The sequence below is a fragment of the Carex rostrata genome, chromosome 3 (assembly GCF_964058835.1).
Source record: "Carex rostrata chromosome 3, lpCarRost1.2, whole genome shotgun sequence".
Lineage (NCBI taxonomy): Eukaryota > Viridiplantae > Streptophyta > Magnoliopsida > Poales > Cyperaceae > Carex > Carex rostrata.
The window spans coordinates 2,734,396-2,754,855 of NC_135920.1; the positions used below are offsets into that span (position 1 = coordinate 2,734,396).

The 20,460-nt window shown below is 35.5% G+C and overlaps 4 protein-coding genes across 4 annotated transcripts; 3 read left to right on the forward strand and 1 right to left on the reverse strand.

Moving 5' to 3' along the window:
• Positions 1 to 1,097: 1,097 nt before the first annotated feature.
• Positions 1,098 to 4,589, forward strand: LOC144552213 (RNase P Rpr2/Rpp21 subunit domain protein). The gene is made up of 3 exons (XM_078300360.1): positions 1,098 to 1,338; positions 2,153 to 2,412; positions 3,958 to 4,589. The coding sequence occupies exons 2-3, from the start codon at positions 2,153 to 2,155 to the stop codon at positions 4,418 to 4,420; spliced, it is 723 nt and encodes a 240-aa protein (XP_078156486.1). The 5' UTR covers positions 1,098 to 1,338; the 3' UTR covers positions 4,421 to 4,589.
• Positions 4,590 to 5,198: 609 nt separating this feature from the next.
• Positions 5,199 to 8,753, forward strand: LOC144552220 (uncharacterized). Its single transcript, XM_078300366.1, has 5 exons — positions 5,199 to 5,419; positions 5,864 to 6,006; positions 6,510 to 6,639; positions 7,247 to 7,438; positions 8,323 to 8,753. The coding sequence occupies exons 1-5, from the start codon at positions 5,249 to 5,251 to the stop codon at positions 8,530 to 8,532; spliced, it is 846 nt and encodes a 281-aa protein (XP_078156492.1). The 5' UTR covers positions 5,199 to 5,248; the 3' UTR covers positions 8,533 to 8,753.
• A 1,865-nt stretch (positions 8,754 to 10,618) lies between these two features.
• On the forward strand, positions 10,619 to 12,950 carry LOC144552214 (uncharacterized). The gene is made up of 2 exons (XM_078300361.1): positions 10,619 to 11,100; positions 11,903 to 12,950. The coding sequence occupies exons 1-2, from the start codon at positions 10,678 to 10,680 to the stop codon at positions 12,710 to 12,712; spliced, it is 1,233 nt and encodes a 410-aa protein (XP_078156487.1). The 5' UTR covers positions 10,619 to 10,677; the 3' UTR covers positions 12,713 to 12,950.
• Positions 12,951 to 16,569: 3,619 nt separating this feature from the next.
• Positions 16,570 to 19,059, reverse strand: LOC144552215 (trihelix transcription factor ASR3-like). Its single transcript, XM_078300362.1, has 3 exons — positions 18,260 to 19,059; positions 17,550 to 17,591; positions 16,570 to 17,046 (listed from the first exon to the last, which is right to left on the reverse strand). Exons 1-3 carry the CDS (start codon positions 18,891 to 18,893, stop codon positions 16,760 to 16,762), a joined length of 963 nt encoding a protein of 320 aa, XP_078156488.1. The 5' UTR covers positions 18,894 to 19,059; the 3' UTR covers positions 16,570 to 16,759.
• Between the last annotated feature and the right edge of the window lie 1,401 nt (positions 19,060 to 20,460).

The following is a 20,460-nucleotide window of genomic DNA, read 5'->3' on the forward strand; positions in this document are numbered from 1 at the left end:
CTTCTAATCTACTTTTAATATTTAACTATCCTTCTAATTCTAACTCAGAGAATTCCCTATTTTCCAAGATAGATTCTAAAACTTTAAGCTGTGATAAAAGAGTCTTTTTTTTTTCTCTCTTTTCTTAGCTCCATAGAAATTCTTTGCCAATCTAGAAATTTTTTTCTATATGAATTTTAATTTCTTGTGCCAACTCTTTGCTGCATCAATTGTTGGAATATGATATTCTGACCACCATTTGATAAGAAGATTAGCAAATTCCTCTTGTTCAACCCATGTAGGGTCAAATCTGAATTGAGGTTTAGGAGGAGAGATTTCAAGATAAGTTTGAATCAATAGAGAGCAATGATCAGATCCTGTAAAACTAATGTCTTAGATTGAACTATTGCTGTATAAATTATCCCATTCAACAGTAGACAAAAATCTATCTGATAAAGCAAATTATCTTTTATTTGTCCATGTATATTTTTTTTCTAATTTGTAGTTTATGTTGTACAAGGAGAGTGCGTATCCTCTGAGATATCTCAACTTTTGCGTGACTGACGTGTCCGGTGTCTATTCGGGGGTGATGTAGGGAGTCATAATTATGTGTGCTTTGAGATTCGTGCAAAACGTATTTAAACGGTTTGGATTTTCCATAAAGTCACGCAAAGTTTGAGATATCTCAGAGGATACGAATTCGTACAAGGAGGTGTCTATTGATAGGAGTCCGCATCGTCTGCGTTAACTCAAAAAAGAATTTTTTGAGTTAATACATCTTGACCGTCTGATTGTAAATGGAGTCCATCCGATCCCCGCTTAATGTAGGGGCCTTTAATACTAGTGCTGCACGAATTTTAAAGTTTATCGGACGGTCAGGATATATTAACTCAAAAGATTCCTTTTCGAGTTAATGGAGAGGATACGAATTCCTATTGATAGGCCCGTACTCGCTTGAAATAAAAAGGCCGGTCCGCTCCGCTACAGAACTTCATTCGCTGGAAAAAATTGAAACCCAATTAAAAAAAGGGGTAGCGACTAGCGACGCTACAAGCCTACAACCAGAGAAAAAAAAAAGACCTGCTTCCCCTATTCGCTGCTGTTGAGAGTCAGAGAGCAAAATCAGTTCATCTCAACAAAAAAAAAAGAGAGCAAAATCAGAAACTTCACGCGAGCAAAAACAAAACCCTTCAAACTTTGTCATCGGTGGAGAGTCAGAGAAAGGATCTCACGCACACACCTCCAACCTCTTCACGCGCCTTTTCCTTTCTGCCCTCTTGACGCATCTCTTCCCTCTCCGCCCTCTTCACGCCCCAGCACGGCTTCTCCTCCAGGCTCCAACCCTCTTTCTTTCTTTTGGTAAGATCCCAATGTCTAATTTAAATTGATCAATTGAATTTATTTCTTGCATAATTCATGTAGGAAATTCATTGATGGCCTTGAATTATGAATTGAATTGTGCTTGAATTGAGAATTGAAATGTTGAAGGTCTTGAATTGTGCTTGAATTTAATTGTGAATTATCTATGGTTTGGTGCTTGAATTGTGAATTACTTGTTTCATTTGAGGGGTTGCTTGCATTCCTTGACCTAATGATATTAAATTCTATATTTTAGGATATTAAAAATAAGCAAGTATTATAACATCTAAAGTTCCAATTGGTTGAACTTCACAAGAACTAAGACAAATCGAGTCTAATAGTGCCGATCAAGTACTGGTGTTGAAAAGGTTTTCCGGCAATGAATTTGGTGAAAAACAACTTAAGAAATAGCATGGGAGATAAATGGTTGAATGATTGTTTAGTTACTTATATTGAGAGGGATTTGCTCAAGAGTGTTAAGAATGAAAGAATTATGCAACGATTTCAATATATGAAGACCCGTAAAGGCAAGCTTTGTTCACCGTCATCAACTTGATTTTACTAGTTAGGTATTACTATATTTGCTGTTTTTTATATGTAAAAACAATACTACTTTTTTATTTTACAGTCTTGTTAGCATTTTGTATGTAGCTCATGAGATTATATACTAAAAAAATATTTTGCACTCTTATTAGTATTTTGTGCCTATCTCTGATCAAATTTTTGGATCCGCCCCTGGATTGCTATGCTTGGCTTATGAACACCATAACAAAATCATTATTATATTATCTTCCTTTTAAACAACTTCATGTAGATGGGAAGGAAGGGATCTTCAACCCTCTCTCAAGGGGCAACAAAATACACCAATAATATGACACTGCGTGAAGAGAACATCGGGAGGAAGCACGCTGATATGGCATCTATACTGAAGCTACAACATCTGACACGTGTTGCTACCTGGGCAAGTGGTGCTGCTCAAATACCACCTCTGGGGTCAATACTTGGTCAACGCACAGCAGCCAATGCTGAGGCATCTGGGTTACTCTTAGACCCGTCATCTTTTCTCTGCCAGAAGTGAGTACTTTGTTTTTCTTGAAAGAGGAAAAATGCAAAATTTTAAAAAGCTTGTAGGGACTATACTAAGCAAATGAATCCTACTATTCATGTTTTGCCAAGAAACCCCTTGCCAGATAATTGAAAAGGTAGTTGCTACTGTTGCATATCATTTTGCAAACTTTTCATATTATTTGGAAAAGGGATTAAAAATGAAAACAAAATTATTCAAAATATAAGTGGTTTTCATTGAAAAAGGGATAAAAACAAAAATGAAATTACTCGTAATTTAGTTGAATTTTATCTATATTTTAAATAATCAAATTGTATTGGAGCTAATTGTCTTTGTTGTGCTACTACTCAATCACAACAATTAATCTTTATAATACATTATTTAAGCACTGACCTTTCTTTATCTCACAGTTGATCGTATTAATTAGCATGGTGAGGGCCTACATTTCAGTCCTATGGGCTTTTCTCAAATTTTTCTAATGTATATATCAGATAACATAATGTTCAATGTAAATAACGGACATGGCCTCAATAAACAAATGATGCATTATCTTTGACATATGGAGGATGTGGCCTGGTGTGTTATTGACATCTGGTAGACTGGTACGTAGATGGTAAGACATATATATATAGTAAGCCAATGATGCATTCTCTTTGATAATTCTTATTTAGCCTAATTGAATTTGAATCCAAACTATCGGCGAATAATCAGTTGGGTTGGTAAACTATTGAAAGTTCGAAAGAATTAATTTGTTTCCAAACTATGTAAAAAGTGCAATATGGTCCTTAAACTTGCTTAAATTGATCATAATGATGGGTGGGGCTTTAGCATATTATAAGTAATTTTTTTCAATAAACCAGTCCATGACTGAATTATTTGTAGCATTGAGCTGCCTCTCTCTCGTAGAACTCAGATCCAGTCAGGTACCTGACCTTGTAGAATGAGACCCGGATCATTTATTTTAATCTGGCATAAATCTTAAAGACCTTGTAGAATGAGACCCGGATCATTTATTGTAGAATGGGTGAAAAAAAATCGCTCGGCTCGGATTAACTCGGGTACTTGCGTTGCCTGAGGGGAATACTCTTCCCCTCTCTCATTGTGAATGGGTCAATTTATTATAACTCAAAACCCCTCATCTCCAGTTCCTTCCGTCCTATTCTCTCTTACTCCTCTCCACAGGTATCTCTTTTTCACCCATGGAGCTCCTCTTCAATTGTTTCTTGGTTATATTTGGTTAAGACTTAAGAAAACAAACTGAATAATGGGACACAAGTTATTTGCCGACTTAACTAGTTTAAGGACTACATTGCTCCGTTTAGCAATTTGGAAGCAATTGTGCAACTGGACTTTCCGGTAAGATTCAGAATTTCAGATGCACGTTGCATTTTTAATTTTGTTGTGCATCACCTGCTGGACCCGTGAGCATAATTTATCGGAAGCTTCGTAGTTATCCTGCTGGACCTGTGAGCATAATTTATCAGAAGCTTCATAGTTATCCTGTGGTTTGAATTTAACTTACTGTTAATATATTGGTTCATTTTCTTTTTCAGATGCGAAACAATATTATGTCCTGGCGTGAATTGCACTATCCGCATAAAAAAGAACACGAAGAAGTCGAGACAGTCTCAGAACAATGTGGTGTACACATGCCGCTTTTGCCTCCATGAAAATATGAAACGAGGCACACCTAAAGGCACTGTTAAAAACTTGTTAGCCTCAACACCTCGTAAGAATATTGATGCAACTTCGAAGACAGGTTCCAGATGCACTTTAGAAGAGGCCGCTACTAACAGCCCCGAAACTCCTAAACCTAAGATGCTAACTACAAGTGATCACAACAGCAGCAGTAATAAAAGGAATGATTTTAGTTCTCTTTCTGCTTCTAGTGAGGTTGGTAGTAGTTCGAAAAAGCGGCAGAGGAAGGGATGGACGAGCTTGAAAGACAAGGCGAAAGCAGATGCCAGTGAGAGTGCTAAGCGGATTAACAGTTTTACCAGTCCTTTTAAAATTTAGCTAAGTATTGAAACAATACAAAGTTTTTGCAATAGAACATGCGAGTTGCTTATGTGCACTTTGAATGATAAGCAAGACCGTGTTATTCTAATCTTTAACCAATTCCAGTATTCTTATATTTATGTCAGGTATTTCAGCTTATCAAATCAATAGAGTAGAATTTGCCCTGGATCTTGTTGTACTTAATTTACTGCAACCAAGGCTTGATCTGACTAGTTCAGTAAGTTAGTATACTAATAATGTTCATACCCCGCACTTTCGTTGTATGTATATCGATCAGTCTTTCCCATACTTTTGCATTTACCGTGTTTACGCTAATTAAGAAATCAGATAAGAAACAAAATATTTAGTTTGGCGTATTTGCCTCAGTTTCGCATCGATAGAGAAGAATACATTGATTGTAGCACGACAAAGCAAACCGTTGGATAGTAGATGCAAAACGGGCTCCGGAGTCCGGACACCTGGGCTAAAGATTTTAACAGAGCAGGTTTGGTGCACGAACCATATTTTTCCCCTTGATTTTATAGTGCCTGTGCTGCACAAAGCCAAAAATTCCCTGTTAAAATATTTACCCGACATGTACTGTACTACAAATAAGTTAGCTCGTATGGCCATTATGAGGTAGATCTCTGATGTGGGACACTAGTCGACAACATGAGATACGATAATCAAACAACACGACCCAGTGTACACTTTTATATCGTGAGATCGACACAGAAAGGTACAAGTTAGTCTAGATAATTCTATGACGTCATATATTCTTCCATTGATACAAAACATATTAATTAATAAGAAAATAAATATATATGTCAAAAATCAAAGAGGAGAATGTCTTCCACAGCTGCTCTATTACTGAGAAGAGCATTTCTCTCCTCTTCACCTACCTCTCGCTTTTCTTCCTCTCTCGCTCGGCGCTGCGATCGCATCACCCCCATCCGATCAATGGCTACCGCCTCCGCTGATCCTTTCCAGAAGATCCAAATCCAGCGCGATGATACGGTAAGCATTTTGATCTATTTGCTCATTTATTTGTTGAAATTATCTATTTTTTTCCCAGGGTTTTCTTACTTACGCAAGGGAGTTTTTGCAGTGGTACTTTATTTTTCATAGAATCTTGTTCTTCTTCAATATCTAGGGCTTTTTATATGAATGGATATTCCTTTTTTTGTATATCATTAATCCAATTCAACATTAGGTAAGCCATGGAAAGACAACACAATTCTAGATTACATAAACTTCAATTGATACGCAAAATGTGCCATAAAATTTTAGAACTAGCTTCTAATATAAGTGTAAGATCAATCAGTATAAGGTGACCATGCGAGGGGTGAGGGGTGGGGTTAGAAACCTAATGCTCACCTCTCCCTGTATTTGTGCCTCCTTTTGTTCGGCTCTCTCGTCAGTTGATTTTGGTTTTGATTTTTTATTAGTTACAATTTACAGACATTTGATGCATATGTGGTGGGGAAGGAGAATGCACCAGGTATAGTAGTGTTGCAGGAATGGTGGGGAGTTGATTTTGAGATTAAGAACCATGCTATTCACATTTCTCAACTTGGTCAAGGCTATAGAGCTCTTATCCCTGAGTATGTTCTCCATTTTTGTTCCGTTTTAATTTTCATTTTTGTAATATTTCTGATAGCAACTTTTGTGCTGTGTCCCTTTATTACGTGTTATGTGAATTAAAAAAGGATAATCAAAGCAGATGAAATTGATATATATGCTATCTTTCCCAAATTGCATCCTAGTCATATTTATATGCTTTGTGCAATGTAAAGATTCTGGCTATGACAATTCAAGCACAGACCTAATTTGTGAGAGTGAAGCACGTGTAGGAATTAAAAAGGGATAATCAAAGCCAATGCCAGCAAAAAAGGGTTCTACAGTACTGGTGTGATTCTGTTATGCTATCGTCCCCTTTTATAAAGTGAAAACCAGCATGCATATTGAATAGGTTTTGACAGCTATGCTTTGTGAATTATAGAGTATTCTAACCTTTTTCAGACAACTAACTTCCAATCTAATCGTATTTTGATCTCAGCCACTTTAATTTTTTTCTTCTTTAATGGTTTTGTTTCTTTTGAATTAGCTTGTACCGTGGAAAAGTGGGATTGGATGTGGCAGAGGCACAACATCTAATGGAAGGTCTCGACTGGCAGGGTGCTGTTAAAGACATTCGTGCTTCAGTTAACTGGCTTAAGGCTAATGGCTCGTCCAAGGTAATAATTGCCTTTGTCCCTTTAAAACAGCTTTCAGCCTTCTGTCTTATTGCATTTCTTCTAAGGCATAAACTTTAATTGCATGCAATGGTTGGAGTTGAGCCATTGCATATTGTTATAAGAGCGACTTATTGAATTATTGTGATGTTTAGACGTGTAGTATATGTAAGAGAAAAACAATAGAAGATATCTTTAGCCGTTTTAACTGTGTACTAGGGATAACTAGAATATGTTCATGAGTTAAACAACTTGTGCAACCAAAATTTCCCCTGATTTGATATAAAAAGATCGAACATAGTTGGAATAAAAAGTGAGTTTGAACACTTTCCTTTGCGATAAAAAGGAAACTAGGATAAATGGTCTTATAACATTGTTCAGTAAATGAAAGTACAAGTTGAAAAAATAAACGCTTAAAAAATGTAATTACCCTAGAAGATGCAGTTCCACTTTAGTCAACTAAGACTATTGAAACAAGTCGCATTGTTTACTGCATTAATTTTACCTAGTTTGCAACTAGGCTAATGTAGCTTAGTTTCTCATGTAAAAACACTATGATATGGCAATAGCATTGTAATTGCTGCACTGAGCATTATAATTCCTGAGACAGGTTGGTGTTACCGGCTACTGCATGGGAGGGGCCTTGTCCATTGCAAGTGGGGTGTTGGTACCAGAAGTAGATGCAGTTGTTGCCTTTTATGGGGTTCCTTCACTTGAGCTAGCAGAACCCGCTGAAGCCAAGGCTCCTATTCAGGCCCACTTTGGAGAGCTCGACAACTTTGTTGGGTTTTCTGATGTCACTGTATGTCTTCTTTCTCCTAGCAAATGTCTTTTAAATTGCAACATTTGAGCTACTCATAACCACCCAAAAAAGGGAAAATTTGTGTATATACTTGCACAAAGCATTAAATCTCTTGTAAGCACATCCTTCCCTTGTTAGAAAATACACAACATGACCTCCTTATACTGGGACAAAAAGAGTGTGGAGAGAAAGACCATTTATGAAGAAAATTTCTTGGAGTTTTTCATTCTTTTCAATGGGTATGCGGAACATGTCCTGTGCTTTGCAGGGATATTTCCTAAGACATGCAATTGTTTTCTTGTCTCTAGGATACCGACATTATCTTTAAATTTGGGAATTTGAAACATCAGAAACCAAAGCAGGAAATTATCATACTTTAGACACCATCGGTGTATTTAACACTTCTAGATGCGTGTTTTTTTTTTTATGTTTATGTGTTGTGTGTTATGCCTGCTGAAGCTGGCTCCACAGTGGAAGCATATGGGGTTGTATCAAGTATTAACTGATGAACACCATACTTTCTGGCGTGGTTGACTTGTTTGGCATTTGAAGTGAACTTCAACTAAAAATTTTACTTCTCACCAGACATTTATGCCTTACCAGACATTTATGTAGCACAACAAAAAAAACCTGTCCCAAATAAAAAACAGAAGAAGAAATCAAAAGGATCATACAAAGAATGAACTAGTTGTTGGGTACCTTGTCAGGTTAATCAATGTTAATGCGTTTGGCACATGTGGCAAAGAATGCAGCAATAAACCTTACACTGAGGAGAGAGAGAGAGAGAGAGAGAGAGAGAGAGAGAGAAGGGACAAAATGGGAATACGAAGCTCATTCCATAAATTACCTGACAAATATTTTTGTATTGTTTTCTCCTCATCTAGGCAGCGAAGTCCCTGGAGGAAAAGCTTAAAAATTCTAGCGTGCCACATGAAGTGCACATATACCCAGGTTGTGCTCATGCATTTATGAATTCATCTCCAGATGGTATAAAGAGAAGAAAGAGCATGGGCATGAATGACGAGAGTCCTGATGCTGTCCATCTAGCATGGTCCCGCTTTAGCTCTTGGATGGGCCGCTTTCTCTCCTCTTAAAGGAAATTGCAGATTTTAAGTTTTCAACTGTTTGTTCATCTCCAGCTGATTGTAATAAAACGCAGACCTCTTTTCTTGGTCATGCTGTTTGGTTGTGTTATCCAGATGCTAGTTTTAGACTTGTCAGCTATCTTATTTTCTGTTAAACTAAATTCAGCGGCTAAACAGAGTTTTATTGTTGCAACCTGTCAGTTATCTTATTGCTAGTAGCTAGCCGCTGTTGATTGTTAAGTGTGTATTTTATGAGGTGATATGGTTGAACAAATTTGTATTTTGAACCTCTTTAATCAAAGACGTTAAGCATAGAATCAGCATCGGTTTTGGTTGCATGCCGCAAAACAACCTTACATCAATTAATGGAACTAAAAACTTGAAATTGAGAGTGCTGAATAAGTTAATACAGTTCACAGGGATGGAACTAAAAACTTACTAAAAGATATAAATACTTATAAATATTATATATTATAAATTAGAAGTGTTAGTTCTTATTTTCAGAAATGTCTGGTTAGACTTTAAATCCACTCATACAGAGCGCGCAAGACTATTTATAAAGATACAAGGTTTGCTAGTAGAGACATGTATCACAAATTATATAATTGGGATCCGCTGAAATCCCATTTTTGAATTTCAAGACTATGAAATTCTACCTTTTTCTATATCTCTCTTCAAATATTTGAGGAGAGAGATGAAGAGAAATGTGAGTTTTCAGTCCTGACTGGATGAATATTTGAGGAGAGAGATGAAGAGAAATGTGAGATTTCAATCCTGACTGGAATTTCATCCGATTTGAACTCCAAGTCAAATGGATGAATCAATCAGCTTTTGTGAAAACGCGAGCCATATCGGATAATAATTTGCTAATGGTAGTAATGGAGGAAACATTTCAGTCGTTGTGCTCAACGGAATACAAAAAAGAATTGAATTTTTATACTTATCGCGAAAAAAGCGTTTGATATAATCGAACAGAGATTTAACGAAACCTCCATACTATACATGAATTAAAATTTCTCAAAAGGTAATATAGTCCGATTTTTTTATTTTTAGCATTTAAAAAGTAAAAGGAAATATTTCGAAATATAGCACGAGCACTTCTTCAGGAAATGTTTTTTTTTCTCAATTGACTTTTACTTATTGTTTTTAAATTAAAAAAAAAACGTATTATTAGTTATTGTAATTGAAAACTGACGTACTATTATCAGGATACAAATCTGCTGTGATTCTTTGAAATCACAGGACTATGCTATTCCGAATCAATCCATTCATTTATTTGAAGATTCGTGCATAAAAGATAAGTGATTTTGAGATTTGTACATTTTAAAAAATAAAGGGCAAGATTTAGAATCACAGCGTCCTGCAATTCTTTTAGAATCACAGCAGATTTATTTCCCTATTATCAACTTAGCTTTATAAAAAATACATAAAAGTGAATATTAAATCATTTATAATATTAATTATTAACCAATTAGAGACTAACATCAATATATCATCAGAAATTAAGTAAAACTCACTAGTAATTTTACTGCTTATAGCATCTAAATTTCAGCAACTTAAATAAGTTTTTAAATAATTGTTAACTACTTTTTAGAAATTATAATTTAACTCTTACATTTTTGAAATTAACAATTATTTGATTAGTAAAGAATTTATAAATATTTTCTTAATAAGAATCTTTCCAGTATAAAATAATAAATTATCTTATATTTACGAAACTGAATTAAAAACTTCCGAAAACCAGATGTAGATGCTCTTATTACGTTGGCCGACAAAGGTACGGCCCGATAGTAACAGTTAACATTTTATGTGTGTGATAAGATAAGAGTGATAGACTCTGATTCGAGAAGGGTGCGAGTCGGTTGTGTTTCTAGCGGTTCGGATTTGAAGAAAAAGAAAAGATACCGCGCCATTAAAAATAGTATCAACTCCAGGCTCATGCAGCTTATAACAATTTCTCCATCCAAATGACCTTGTGGGACCCACCTTCTAGCACTAGCTACATGTACAGACAAGTGCTCCCGGTGCATTTTAAAAATAATACCTTTATTTTCTCTACAAATAAAGTATTTCGCCGTCGCAGTTCTAGTCTGAAAATCCGCAAAGAGAGAAACCAATTCAAATCCATAATTTTCCAATAATCACCATTACTAAATGGAAGAAAGCTTCGAGTTGCGCGTGAAGAGACTTTTCGGGTCCCACCTCAGCGAGAAAGTTCCTTTTACCCCCTTCTCCGACAAAGCATGGTCGGTCGCCTCGGGAGATGTTGAGCGCCACCAGTGGAACCGACCCTCCGCCGTGGAAGAAGATGATTCCGCCTCCGCCTTCGTCGTCGATCGTGGCAATACCCCCTGTTCATCCGCTTTTTATGATCCGGATGGTTGCTTAGCAAATACGAAGAGGAAGAAGAAAAGGGAGGGAAACCCTAGATACGAAAAGGACCAAATTGAGGCTGATGCTGACGAGTTAGATGACGAAGAGGAAGAAGGAAAAGGCAGAGGTGGAGATGAAGAAGGGGATGAGGATGAAAGGGACATTAGGTCTTCAATAGGCCTCGATCCTACACTAGATAATGAGGTATGTATGCTCTGGAATCACAATGAACTCATGATGTCAGTTTTTAATTAGTTTGTGTTTGGATATAGAGAAGCTTGTTGTTTGCTCAGAGCAGTTGCAAGCTATCTAGTGAAGCTTGATTGTAATCAAATTGGAACCCTAGACTATTGAGATGTTATGAAACTGATATTATGTGCAGTGCAAAATACAAATTAAAACCCTATGTCAGCTTAAAGTTTTTGTAGATCTATATAATTTTTTTTTTTGAAGAAAGTGGGGTAAAACCCACCGATTTCATTAGAAACCGTACCAAGTTATCTGAATAAAACTCCAAACATCTGGAATTCACAACTATACCTACCTAGACAGCTAAGCAAACATGCTAACCTATGTACCAGCCTGCAAAAACCCAGACTGGTACGTTTACCAGTAACACTGTTTTCCAAACAGAATTAAGCACAAGACAGCACAAAACAAGCAGCGAGATTAACAAAGACAAAATAAAACACAGTTTTCGTAGATGAAACTAATTCAATTGTTTTTTTTTTACTTGAACTAATTCAATTGTTAGTTGGAACTAGAGCTCAACAAGCAATTTACAAGTTCATTTTAAGTGTACCTTTGTTACGTTTTACCAGCACTTTGGAATGGTTGATGTCAAAGTGGTATTTGTCAATCTTTCATTGATATTTTCACTTCCAAAACAATTATACTCCTTTTTTTTTTCCATGTATGGTAGTGATGCACTTCTTTAGCAAATTTCCTTCCATATATCCTCAATACCTTGATAATAACCCTTCTTGAAACTATCAATTGATCGCAGGAGGAAGAAGATGAGTTTGATAGAGCAGCATTTGGCCAAGACAAGGCTGCAGACCGGGTCTACATGAACCAGATAATGGACCATGGACCTGACATCAGCATCTACAGTGTTGTTCCTGAGGTATATGAAAACGATGGCCACAACTTCTATCGGGACCCTCGGGCAGACCGCTCAGCCGCCTGTAAAAGAATCAAGGGAGATGTTGATATTCCCGGAAGACCACGTAATACTCTCGAAAACAGAGAATCAGATCCCAATTTGAAACCAATATTAAAACGAAGAGTTTCTGAAGATGACCCAAAGCCAAAGAAACGTGTTAGGTTTGATCCCGAGTTTAAAGAAGAAAACAAATCTATTTCTCATGTAACGCCCCAACCGACGATAAAGGACGATACAGCTGCTGGTGTTCCTGACTACATGAGAAACCCTTCGAAGTATACGAAGTACACGTTCGACAGCACGGGTGACAATGATGAAGAAATGAACAGGAGGGCATTTCAGGATTTGCAGAGTTTGATCAACCCATCCAATAGAACTAAAACTGAGTTGGATTCCTCATTTGAGCTGCCAGCTTCTGTTACATTCACCCCTAGAAAGAAATTAACAGAGGATGCCATGTCAATCGATGTAAACCCCACTGCCATAGACGAGGTTGCAGCAGTCTCATCTTCATACCTCAATGGTATGGCTGTTGGAGTTGGCAATGAAAGCTGTGAAATGGAAGAGGATTTTGTGGAAGAGAAACCTACTATTATGGCAAAACCGGCTCGGAGGTACCGGTCGAAGATGGCTGAGGAAGAGTCATCTTGAGTATTCTTAGATCAGTTAGATACTTAGATGCATGTCTCAAGTATTGCTGTAATGCTGTTGTTAGGTTTTAACTTGTTTGAATTTTATGATGTAAGGTGATTTATTTTTTAGTTAATTTATGAATTGTTTTTAATGCTTCATATAAACACCAATCCAGTATTTGATGAGGTTATCTGTGCTTGTCATGTCTTGTAAATGTATGATTCAAAATTTTGGTGCCATACTGGTCTTGGGTTTATTCTGGTGGATTTTTATCTGTTGCCTTTTATGCCTTAAAAAGTAAAAACCTGCTATATAGTGCATTGGTCCTCCGGCCTAAACGAAACGGGTCAGATCACTCCATTGTTATCTTATAGAGGGTATTTAAATCGTATTAACCCATTGTGATAGCAGTTTCTGCTTTTAATAGCAGATCTTGTTTTTAAGACAAGCAACAGGTGCGCGAGGGGTCTGGTACCTGAATGAGTGGTACGCAACTTCAGATTTGCACTGATGCTGATTTTTTATAATCAGTTGTAGCAAAAATATGTGGTTTGCTATGCTGATTTTTTATAATCAGATTCGCACTGATGCTGATTAAATCTGTTGCCTTTTATGGCTTGAAAGCAAGATCCTGCTGTAGTGAATTGGAACCAGAGATCGAAACAAGTTTGTTCATTGTGTTATGTATGAATTAACTGTTGTAAAGGTAAAATATATATATTTTCTTTTCTAATGTATGACAATGATATATTTTCATGAAATTAGATGATAGTACGCTGCAACTTCTAATTATCACGAATTATATAATTTAATCATTACATATTGAATATTAAGTATTTTTTTTTAAAAAAGGCTTAAAAGCTCACTATATTACTTTTAGAACTAACTATTGACAGAACTACAATCTAAAGACTACCCCATTCCCCCTTAGTAAGACCCAGCACAATAAAAGGTCTTGCTAACACAACTCTTGCTTTATTGACAGAGCTGTCAGCTAACAACTTCTACCATATCAGAAACTAGTACAGGAGCTAGCAGTTCTAATTTCAGCCTCACACATTTTACATTCTAAACTCTGTTTGTGCTTTAAACTCAAAACTCAAAATCTATGCTATATCACTCAAGCAACCTTTTAGTTCGTACCTGTACTGTACTGAACATTTTGCAAAGCATATTGTGTGCCACCATATAGCATAGCTCCAACCAAATGAAAAAGAAAAAAGCATCAACACAGTAGGCTGCTTATTTTCCAACTAAGTAAAATTCTTCTCATCATGGAAGTTGTGCTACCAGTGTTACCACCATGACATCTCATTCTGATCTACACCCCCTAACAGGGGCGGACCCAGAATTTTTGTCGGGAGGGGTAAAAATATATCAAATTGGGTTTAAATAACTAATTGGGTTTAAACCCGTTAACTAATTAGGTACTCGATTTCACAACTTCTACGAAGATTTTCAAAAAAACTAATTGGGTACTCGATAAAAAACAATGCTTTAACTTATACTTTTCAATACTCTGACTTGTAATTTCTGATTTTCTAACATATAATTCTAATTACCAATCATAATTCAAGAAATTTATTTTAATTTTAACTCTAAATTTAACCCGAATTACAGATCAAACATTCAGAGGGAGGCAAAAAAAATTTCAGAGGAGGGCAAAGTCAATCGAAACATCCAGATCTCTACTAAAACTCGAAATCGGTCCACCGCTGCCCCGTAAACTCTGTAATGCTGGTAAGCTTTGAAGAAGAATCAAATCTCTGTCTGCAGGCAACCAATATGTTGTTCCTCCTTGGACTGGGCCTGATTTTCTAGGCTGTGTGCGGGCTTCACTGTCGTCAAGTGTTAAATTTGCATGCACAATTGTTCTGAATTATTTACTTGGTGATTCTAGCCTTGACATTGTCACTGCGTTTGTACAATAAATAGGGTATGGCCATTTTAGGGGCGGATTTAAGTCACACTATAATTTTAAAATTCTATATTAAAATTTAATTAAATTTTTAAAATTTTTGAACTTTTATATAACCTAGCCCTTCTCATAAAATAACAAATATTTGTTGGTAGTCTAGTGGTTTGAGTTTTAGTTGACATGTGTAAGGTCAAGGGTTCAATTTCCATTAACCACGCTATTTTGTCGTTTTCACATATTACATTTTATAGATTAGTCCCCCCCTATTTAAATTTTCTAGTTCCGTCTCTGTTCAAGCTTGTCCAACCTGAACCACACTATTTTTGTCTTTTTCACATATTACATTTTATAGATTAGTCACTCTATTCAAATTTTCTAGTTCCGCCCCTGTCCAAGCTTGTCCAACCTGATCAGGTGGGAGCGTAAAGCTTGGGATATCAGTTTAAATATTTTTCTTATTAATATTAAATCTTAATAAATCTATTTATGTTAGGTGTTGTTGTGAAAAGTTTATATCACTGTCATTTTACATAATTACTGAGGCTTAGTCAAGATTGATTTTTCTCTCAACTTTTATTTATCATGAATTATATAAGAGGGATCCACTTACAACATTTATAAGTTACAATATCTTGCAACAATTCAGTTTTGTAATTTTCAAAGTCTAAACAGTCGATCCAAACCGTTCAACATAATCTCTATATTAAAATATATCCAGAGATCAAATTTTATATTTTTTTTGAATTTTTTTTACTATATTAAGTATTTTACAAAACTAATATTTTTCAGTGGTTCAGAATTATCCAAAACCAACATTTTTGGGTTAAATCGGTTGGATCACATATTGATTCATCGGTCCGGATTCGGACTTTGTGCATTACCCGGCCCGATAGGGTTATTGCCATCCGTATCAAATATCATGAATTGCAAAAGATGAGAAGCGTGTCAAATGCAAGCCATAGCTTTTGAGAAGAAAGGTAAAAGATGTTGCATGAGGACAAGGGACAGATTTAACTTTTTGACAATAGAAAAGAGTGGCGACATATCCTTTTCCACTTTATCTGAATGATCCTCATGTCGCCTCCAAATTTTATCATCATCATCATAACACAAACATTGAATTAATAAACTTCAAGTCCATCTGCTTCATTGGTTTTAATTTCTTAGGTCATGGTTTTTTTTATTGCCTGTTATTCACAGGGTCAACATGTAATTTTCATGACCTTCTAGTTATATATGTCATTGATATGACTAATAGATACATATATAAAAAGGAGCAGCATGGATAGTCAAAACAATAGAACTTGGATAGTCAAAATAATAGAACTAGATGGTACGTAGTATATTATAAAAAAAGGAGTAGAACTAGGGTGTTCTCAAGTTCACCAAGTGCTCTGGTGAATTCAAGTATAAAATCCGTTAAATCGGTTTCAAATGACGAATTTGAACTATTGAAATCCGCTTATCTTACGAGTGATGCGTCTACATGTGAGAATTTTAAACATTTGAATTAATTTAGTATAAAGTCAATCGGTCAAAATTAGAAGGTTAATAAATTAATTTTAATGCATTTATTTTTTGAACATTTTTTGACCACTCGACTTTATACTAAATTAATTCGAATGTTTAAAATTTTCACATGTAGACACATCACTCGTAAGGTAGGCAGGTTTCAACCGTTCAGATTCGTCATTTGAAGTCGATTTAACGGGTTTTAGACTTGAGTTCACCAAAGAACTTGGTGAACTTAAGAACACCCTAGTTCTACTCTAATAAAATGATGGAGAAACAATTTAATTGTATGCAGTTGGTTATATATGCACCTTATTACATAAAAAAAAAAAGCTTAGTTGTTTTTTGTCTTTATTTTCAGTTAGAGAACAAAAAGTTCCAAATATAGCCTTCACTATAGCTGCTTTCAAAATGAAAAGAAGTTGCATGCATGAACATCTTTACAGAAATAAGAAAATTCCATCTCAATTAATATAATCTTCTTTTAACCAAGCATGGTAAACCTAGTTGTAACAATTCTATCGCCTTCAACTATCTATGTAAGCGATATATATATCACCCCCATATATCCCTCAAAAATGGAAAACAAATTAGGTAAAACGAAATTGTATCTACGCAGTTAGAAAAATAAATAACTACATTTTATCTGCAATTTTACTGAGAGAATCAGCAAGCTTGTTTAAAACACCTAACAAGCTGTTAGTTTGCTCTTTTCTCTGATCTCTGTCCAATTGTAAATTTCTATTTTGAGCCTCCAGTTGCGCCGCCATCATCCGGCTGTTTCTCTCCAGCACTTGTAGCAGTTGTATCTGAATGTCCGTTTCATCCCTCTCGTCTTCACCCGTGCGCCTCCTCTTATGCCCTTCTCGCGAGGGCAAATCCGTCTCTTGCTCATCGGACGCTTGTTTCTCTTTAGATGTGCCTGCATTTTAAATAGATTATATATGAGATTTAATTTATTTGTAATGATTATAGACCAAAACTCAACCTAATCATAACAACAATATTTTTGTAATATAATACCAATTTCAATCTTACAATTGGGTTTTCTTTATATATGCCTGCCTTTGAAAAAAGAAGTTGGTCAATAAACTAAACTAAAATTATTATGATCTTTGCCAAGCTGGCAAGATTTCTTAATCACAACGAAAGGCACTTTCTTGACGAAATTTGTCTATTCCATTTTTATACTAATTTAAAATCAAAGTAGCGTAACGACGAAAGCTAGCTAGCTGTTAAATATGGTACTTTTGATCAATCTTTTCATATGTTATTGAGTGAAAAATTAATAAGAAAAAAGGTTAATAATAAAGTAAAGTTATTTGTATAATTAACTTGTGAAAATCCTTCTAGTATATATATATCTATAGGTAGGATTAATTACATATATAAACTTCTTTAAATTACAAAACTTTATCATTTTACCTGGCTCGGAGCTTCCTGGCTGCGCCGGTTCATAGCTCTTCTCTATAACAAAAACCCAAGAAAAAAAAAAAGCAAAAAAATTATCATTTACCACTAGATATATATATAATTGGGCTAGTTGGTTACCTAAATCCATCAATTAGCTAGTATATAGATACACACACACACATATAATACAGAAAGACAATACAGAAAGACAATATATTATTTCTTCAAATCACCAGCAACGTTTTTTATATTTTGTTTGAAATGGACACGCTATATATATATTCTTCTAGGGGATAAATTGGCATGTATATAAAACATTAAAAGCACAAAACAATTTACATGCTCATCACCAAACCACCATAGAAATTCATCACCATGACCACAATGGAAGAAATTTTTCTATATATTTAACTACAGGAGAACCACATATTGCGTAATAAAAGAATAAAAAATAAAAGCGGAATGATGTTCCTATTCCACTTCAAATAACAGTATATTCTGATCTGTATCATCTATGTCAAATTATGATTGTAAGTTTGTAACAGTATATATTTGAAACACTGCACGATCAACTAATGCACTTTATATATATATATATATATGTGCTTCACGAACTATATTAAAGTAGTGGTGCAACTATAGGTAATTTCCTGATGCATATAATATTTGTATTGGCGCTGAGATTGATACTTTTAACAGAGATATTCAAAATGATCTCTAACCTGAAATCGGCATGGCATATGCTACCGGTGCAGCCGCTGTTACATGAACCTTCTCTCCTTCTCTCTCCTCCACCTGATCTTCTTCTTCATCTTCAAACAAACCATCTTTTTTACCACTATCAGAAACCCTCTCTTCTATTCCTTCTCCCTTTTTCCCTATCTCCTCTTCTAAATCTATGTCCTTGTCTTTCTCTTCTTCTTCCTCTTCTATCTCCAACTTACTAACCCCGACCTCGCCAACACCGTCTAGTATATCATACACCTCTCTGTCGAAGAACCCCGGTAACCTCTTCTCTCTCCTCAGATCATTTCTCATCCCCCAGAAAGACTCATTTTTATCACCTCTCTCCCATTCTTTTATCTTCTTGTAGTCACCTGCGAGGTTGCTCCATCGCTTTCGGCACTGAACCGGGCCCCTGTTCACACCATGCTTCTTGCAATAAGCTGAAACTGCTGCCCATTTCGGTTCAACCGGTCCAGGCTGTTGACCAACCCGACCTCGGCCTCTTCTCTCAACCATGCGCTTCCCTTCGATGAGAACAAGTATCTCTTGACGGGTCCACCTCGGAAGGCGCGGCAGTCGACCGGTGGAGGTGGTGGGGCCACTGTTGGGGTCCACAGGGGCATTGGCCATTTGGAATGGCCAAAAGGCCCAGAGGAAAAGGGAGGGGGCGTTGAAACAAGGGATGTATTGATTAATAGGGGAAAGTTTGGGGTTGGGTATAATGAAAGGGATTAGGAGGGCATTTGGTTTTGATTAGGAGAGGCCTACTTGTGCTAAGCCTAGGTTTTAAGACTTTTAATTTCAGAGAATAAATGTTTTGGGTACATCTGTTTCGCGCTCTATAAAACCTACACTGTTTTGAGCCGAAATTTTTATTTGTAGCACAAAAAAAAACCAAAAAAAACTTTATTTTATAGCCGAAATTTATCCATTCATGCACCAGGCCATATGATACTTTAGATTATTATAGTTGAGAAATTAATAGTTTAATTTATATCATGCTTATATGACAGTAAATGAATATTGCAATCACAAAATGCATGTTAGAATAATTAACTTTATTTTAATGTCATGTCCATTTAAAAAATTCGATGGCAAATTATTTAGTGGATAAGGATCAAATTTATAATTGAAACTGTAACCATATATGCATGCTTTTTTTCCATGCCTAGATAACCTAAATATATATTCTTCAGAATTACGAAATAGCTATTGTAATATCATTTATTTATATTGAGTTAAAATTGTACACAATTTTTTCTATAGATATTTTTATCATTCTATCTTTTGTTTTAGTTATGGCTGTGAAATAAATATTATATAAGATTTATAATAGATGACTTCTTTTAGGAATTGGAGCCAATTATATATATATATATATATATATATAGGGTATATATGTTTGGTTGGAGTAAGAATAGGCTATTCTTAGAACAAGACTTTTCGAAATAGCTTATTCTTTGTTTGGATGGGTTTCAATATCTAGAATAGTGAATTCAACTTTTTTGTCTTATTCAAATAACTTATTCTTACAAAAAGTTGGTTTTAGCTGTTCTAATAAAATAAATGGTAAAAGAGCTATTCTAGCTATTCTTGTTATGCAACCAAACATACCTCGATTAAATGAATTTTATTCAGTGTCAAATTTATAATTTTGGAGGTTATTTTCATAGCTGGGTGAACAGAATTCACCTATCTTATTTGCATATTTTGAGAATAAAGAGTATTAATTTGGCTTTGATAATAATAACTAGTTGATGATTGAATAATCTCCCTCCTTGATTACATGATTAACTATGGAACGGGCTGTTATAGCCTTTTTTAAAAAAAAAATAAATAAATTACATGATTAACGTTCTACATGCAACTTGAATGCATGGGTGACAATTTGTGTGCATTTGTGTGCATTTATAGGGGCGCATGATGATTGAGGGGTGCTAGTAGATTTGAATAGGTCCCCCCCCACCCCCTTAATTAACCTAGTGATTAAATCTCTATCTCTATGATATCAGGAGGGCATTATTCGGCACCATATGCACAAAAATTGACATTAAAATAAAGAGATTTTGTGTAGGAGATCTTAGAAGGGGTCTATATGCATCTTTCTTTTGGGTATTAAATATTGGAAAGGGGAAGGGATATCCTTTTCCTCTCTGGGTCCTGATAAGTCACCTCCACCCTCCATCTCCTATTCTTA

Bases quoted from the DNA above. Each gene is read 5' to 3' on its own strand.
- LOC144552214 (XM_078300361.1), top strand. From the start codon at position 10,678: ATGGAAGAAAGCTTCGAGTTGCGCGTGAAGAGACTTTTCGGGTCCCAC. The intron at 11,101-11,902 runs GTATGTATGCTC...AATTGATCGCAG, and splicing joins ATCCTACACTAGATAATGAG to GAGGAAGAAGATGAGTTTGA.
- LOC144552215 (XM_078300362.1), bottom strand. From the start codon at position 18,893: ATGGCCAATGCCCCTGTGGACCCCAACAGTGGCCCCACCACCTCCACC. The intron at 17,592-18,259 runs GTTAGAGATCAT...TTTTTGTTATAG, and splicing joins ATATGCCATGCCGATTTCAG to AGAAGAGCTATGAACCGGCG. The intron at 17,047-17,549 runs GTAAAATGATAA...TTTAAAATGCAG, and splicing joins GCCAGGAAGCTCCGAGCCAG to GCACATCTAAAGAGAAACAA.
- LOC144552220 (XM_078300366.1), top strand. From the start codon at position 5,249: ATGTCTTCCACAGCTGCTCTATTACTGAGAAGAGCATTTCTCTCCTCT. The intron at 6,007-6,509 runs GTATGTTCTCCA...CTTTTGAATTAG, and splicing joins TATAGAGCTCTTATCCCTGA to CTTGTACCGTGGAAAAGTGG. The intron at 6,640-7,246 runs GTAATAATTGCC...TTCCTGAGACAG, and splicing joins AGGCTAATGGCTCGTCCAAG to GTTGGTGTTACCGGCTACTG.
- LOC144552213 (XM_078300360.1), top strand. From the start codon at position 2,153: ATGGGAAGGAAGGGATCTTCAACCCTCTCTCAAGGGGCAACAAAATAC. The intron at 2,413-3,957 runs GTGAGTACTTTG...TTTCTTTTTCAG, and splicing joins TCATCTTTTCTCTGCCAGAA to ATGCGAAACAATATTATGTC.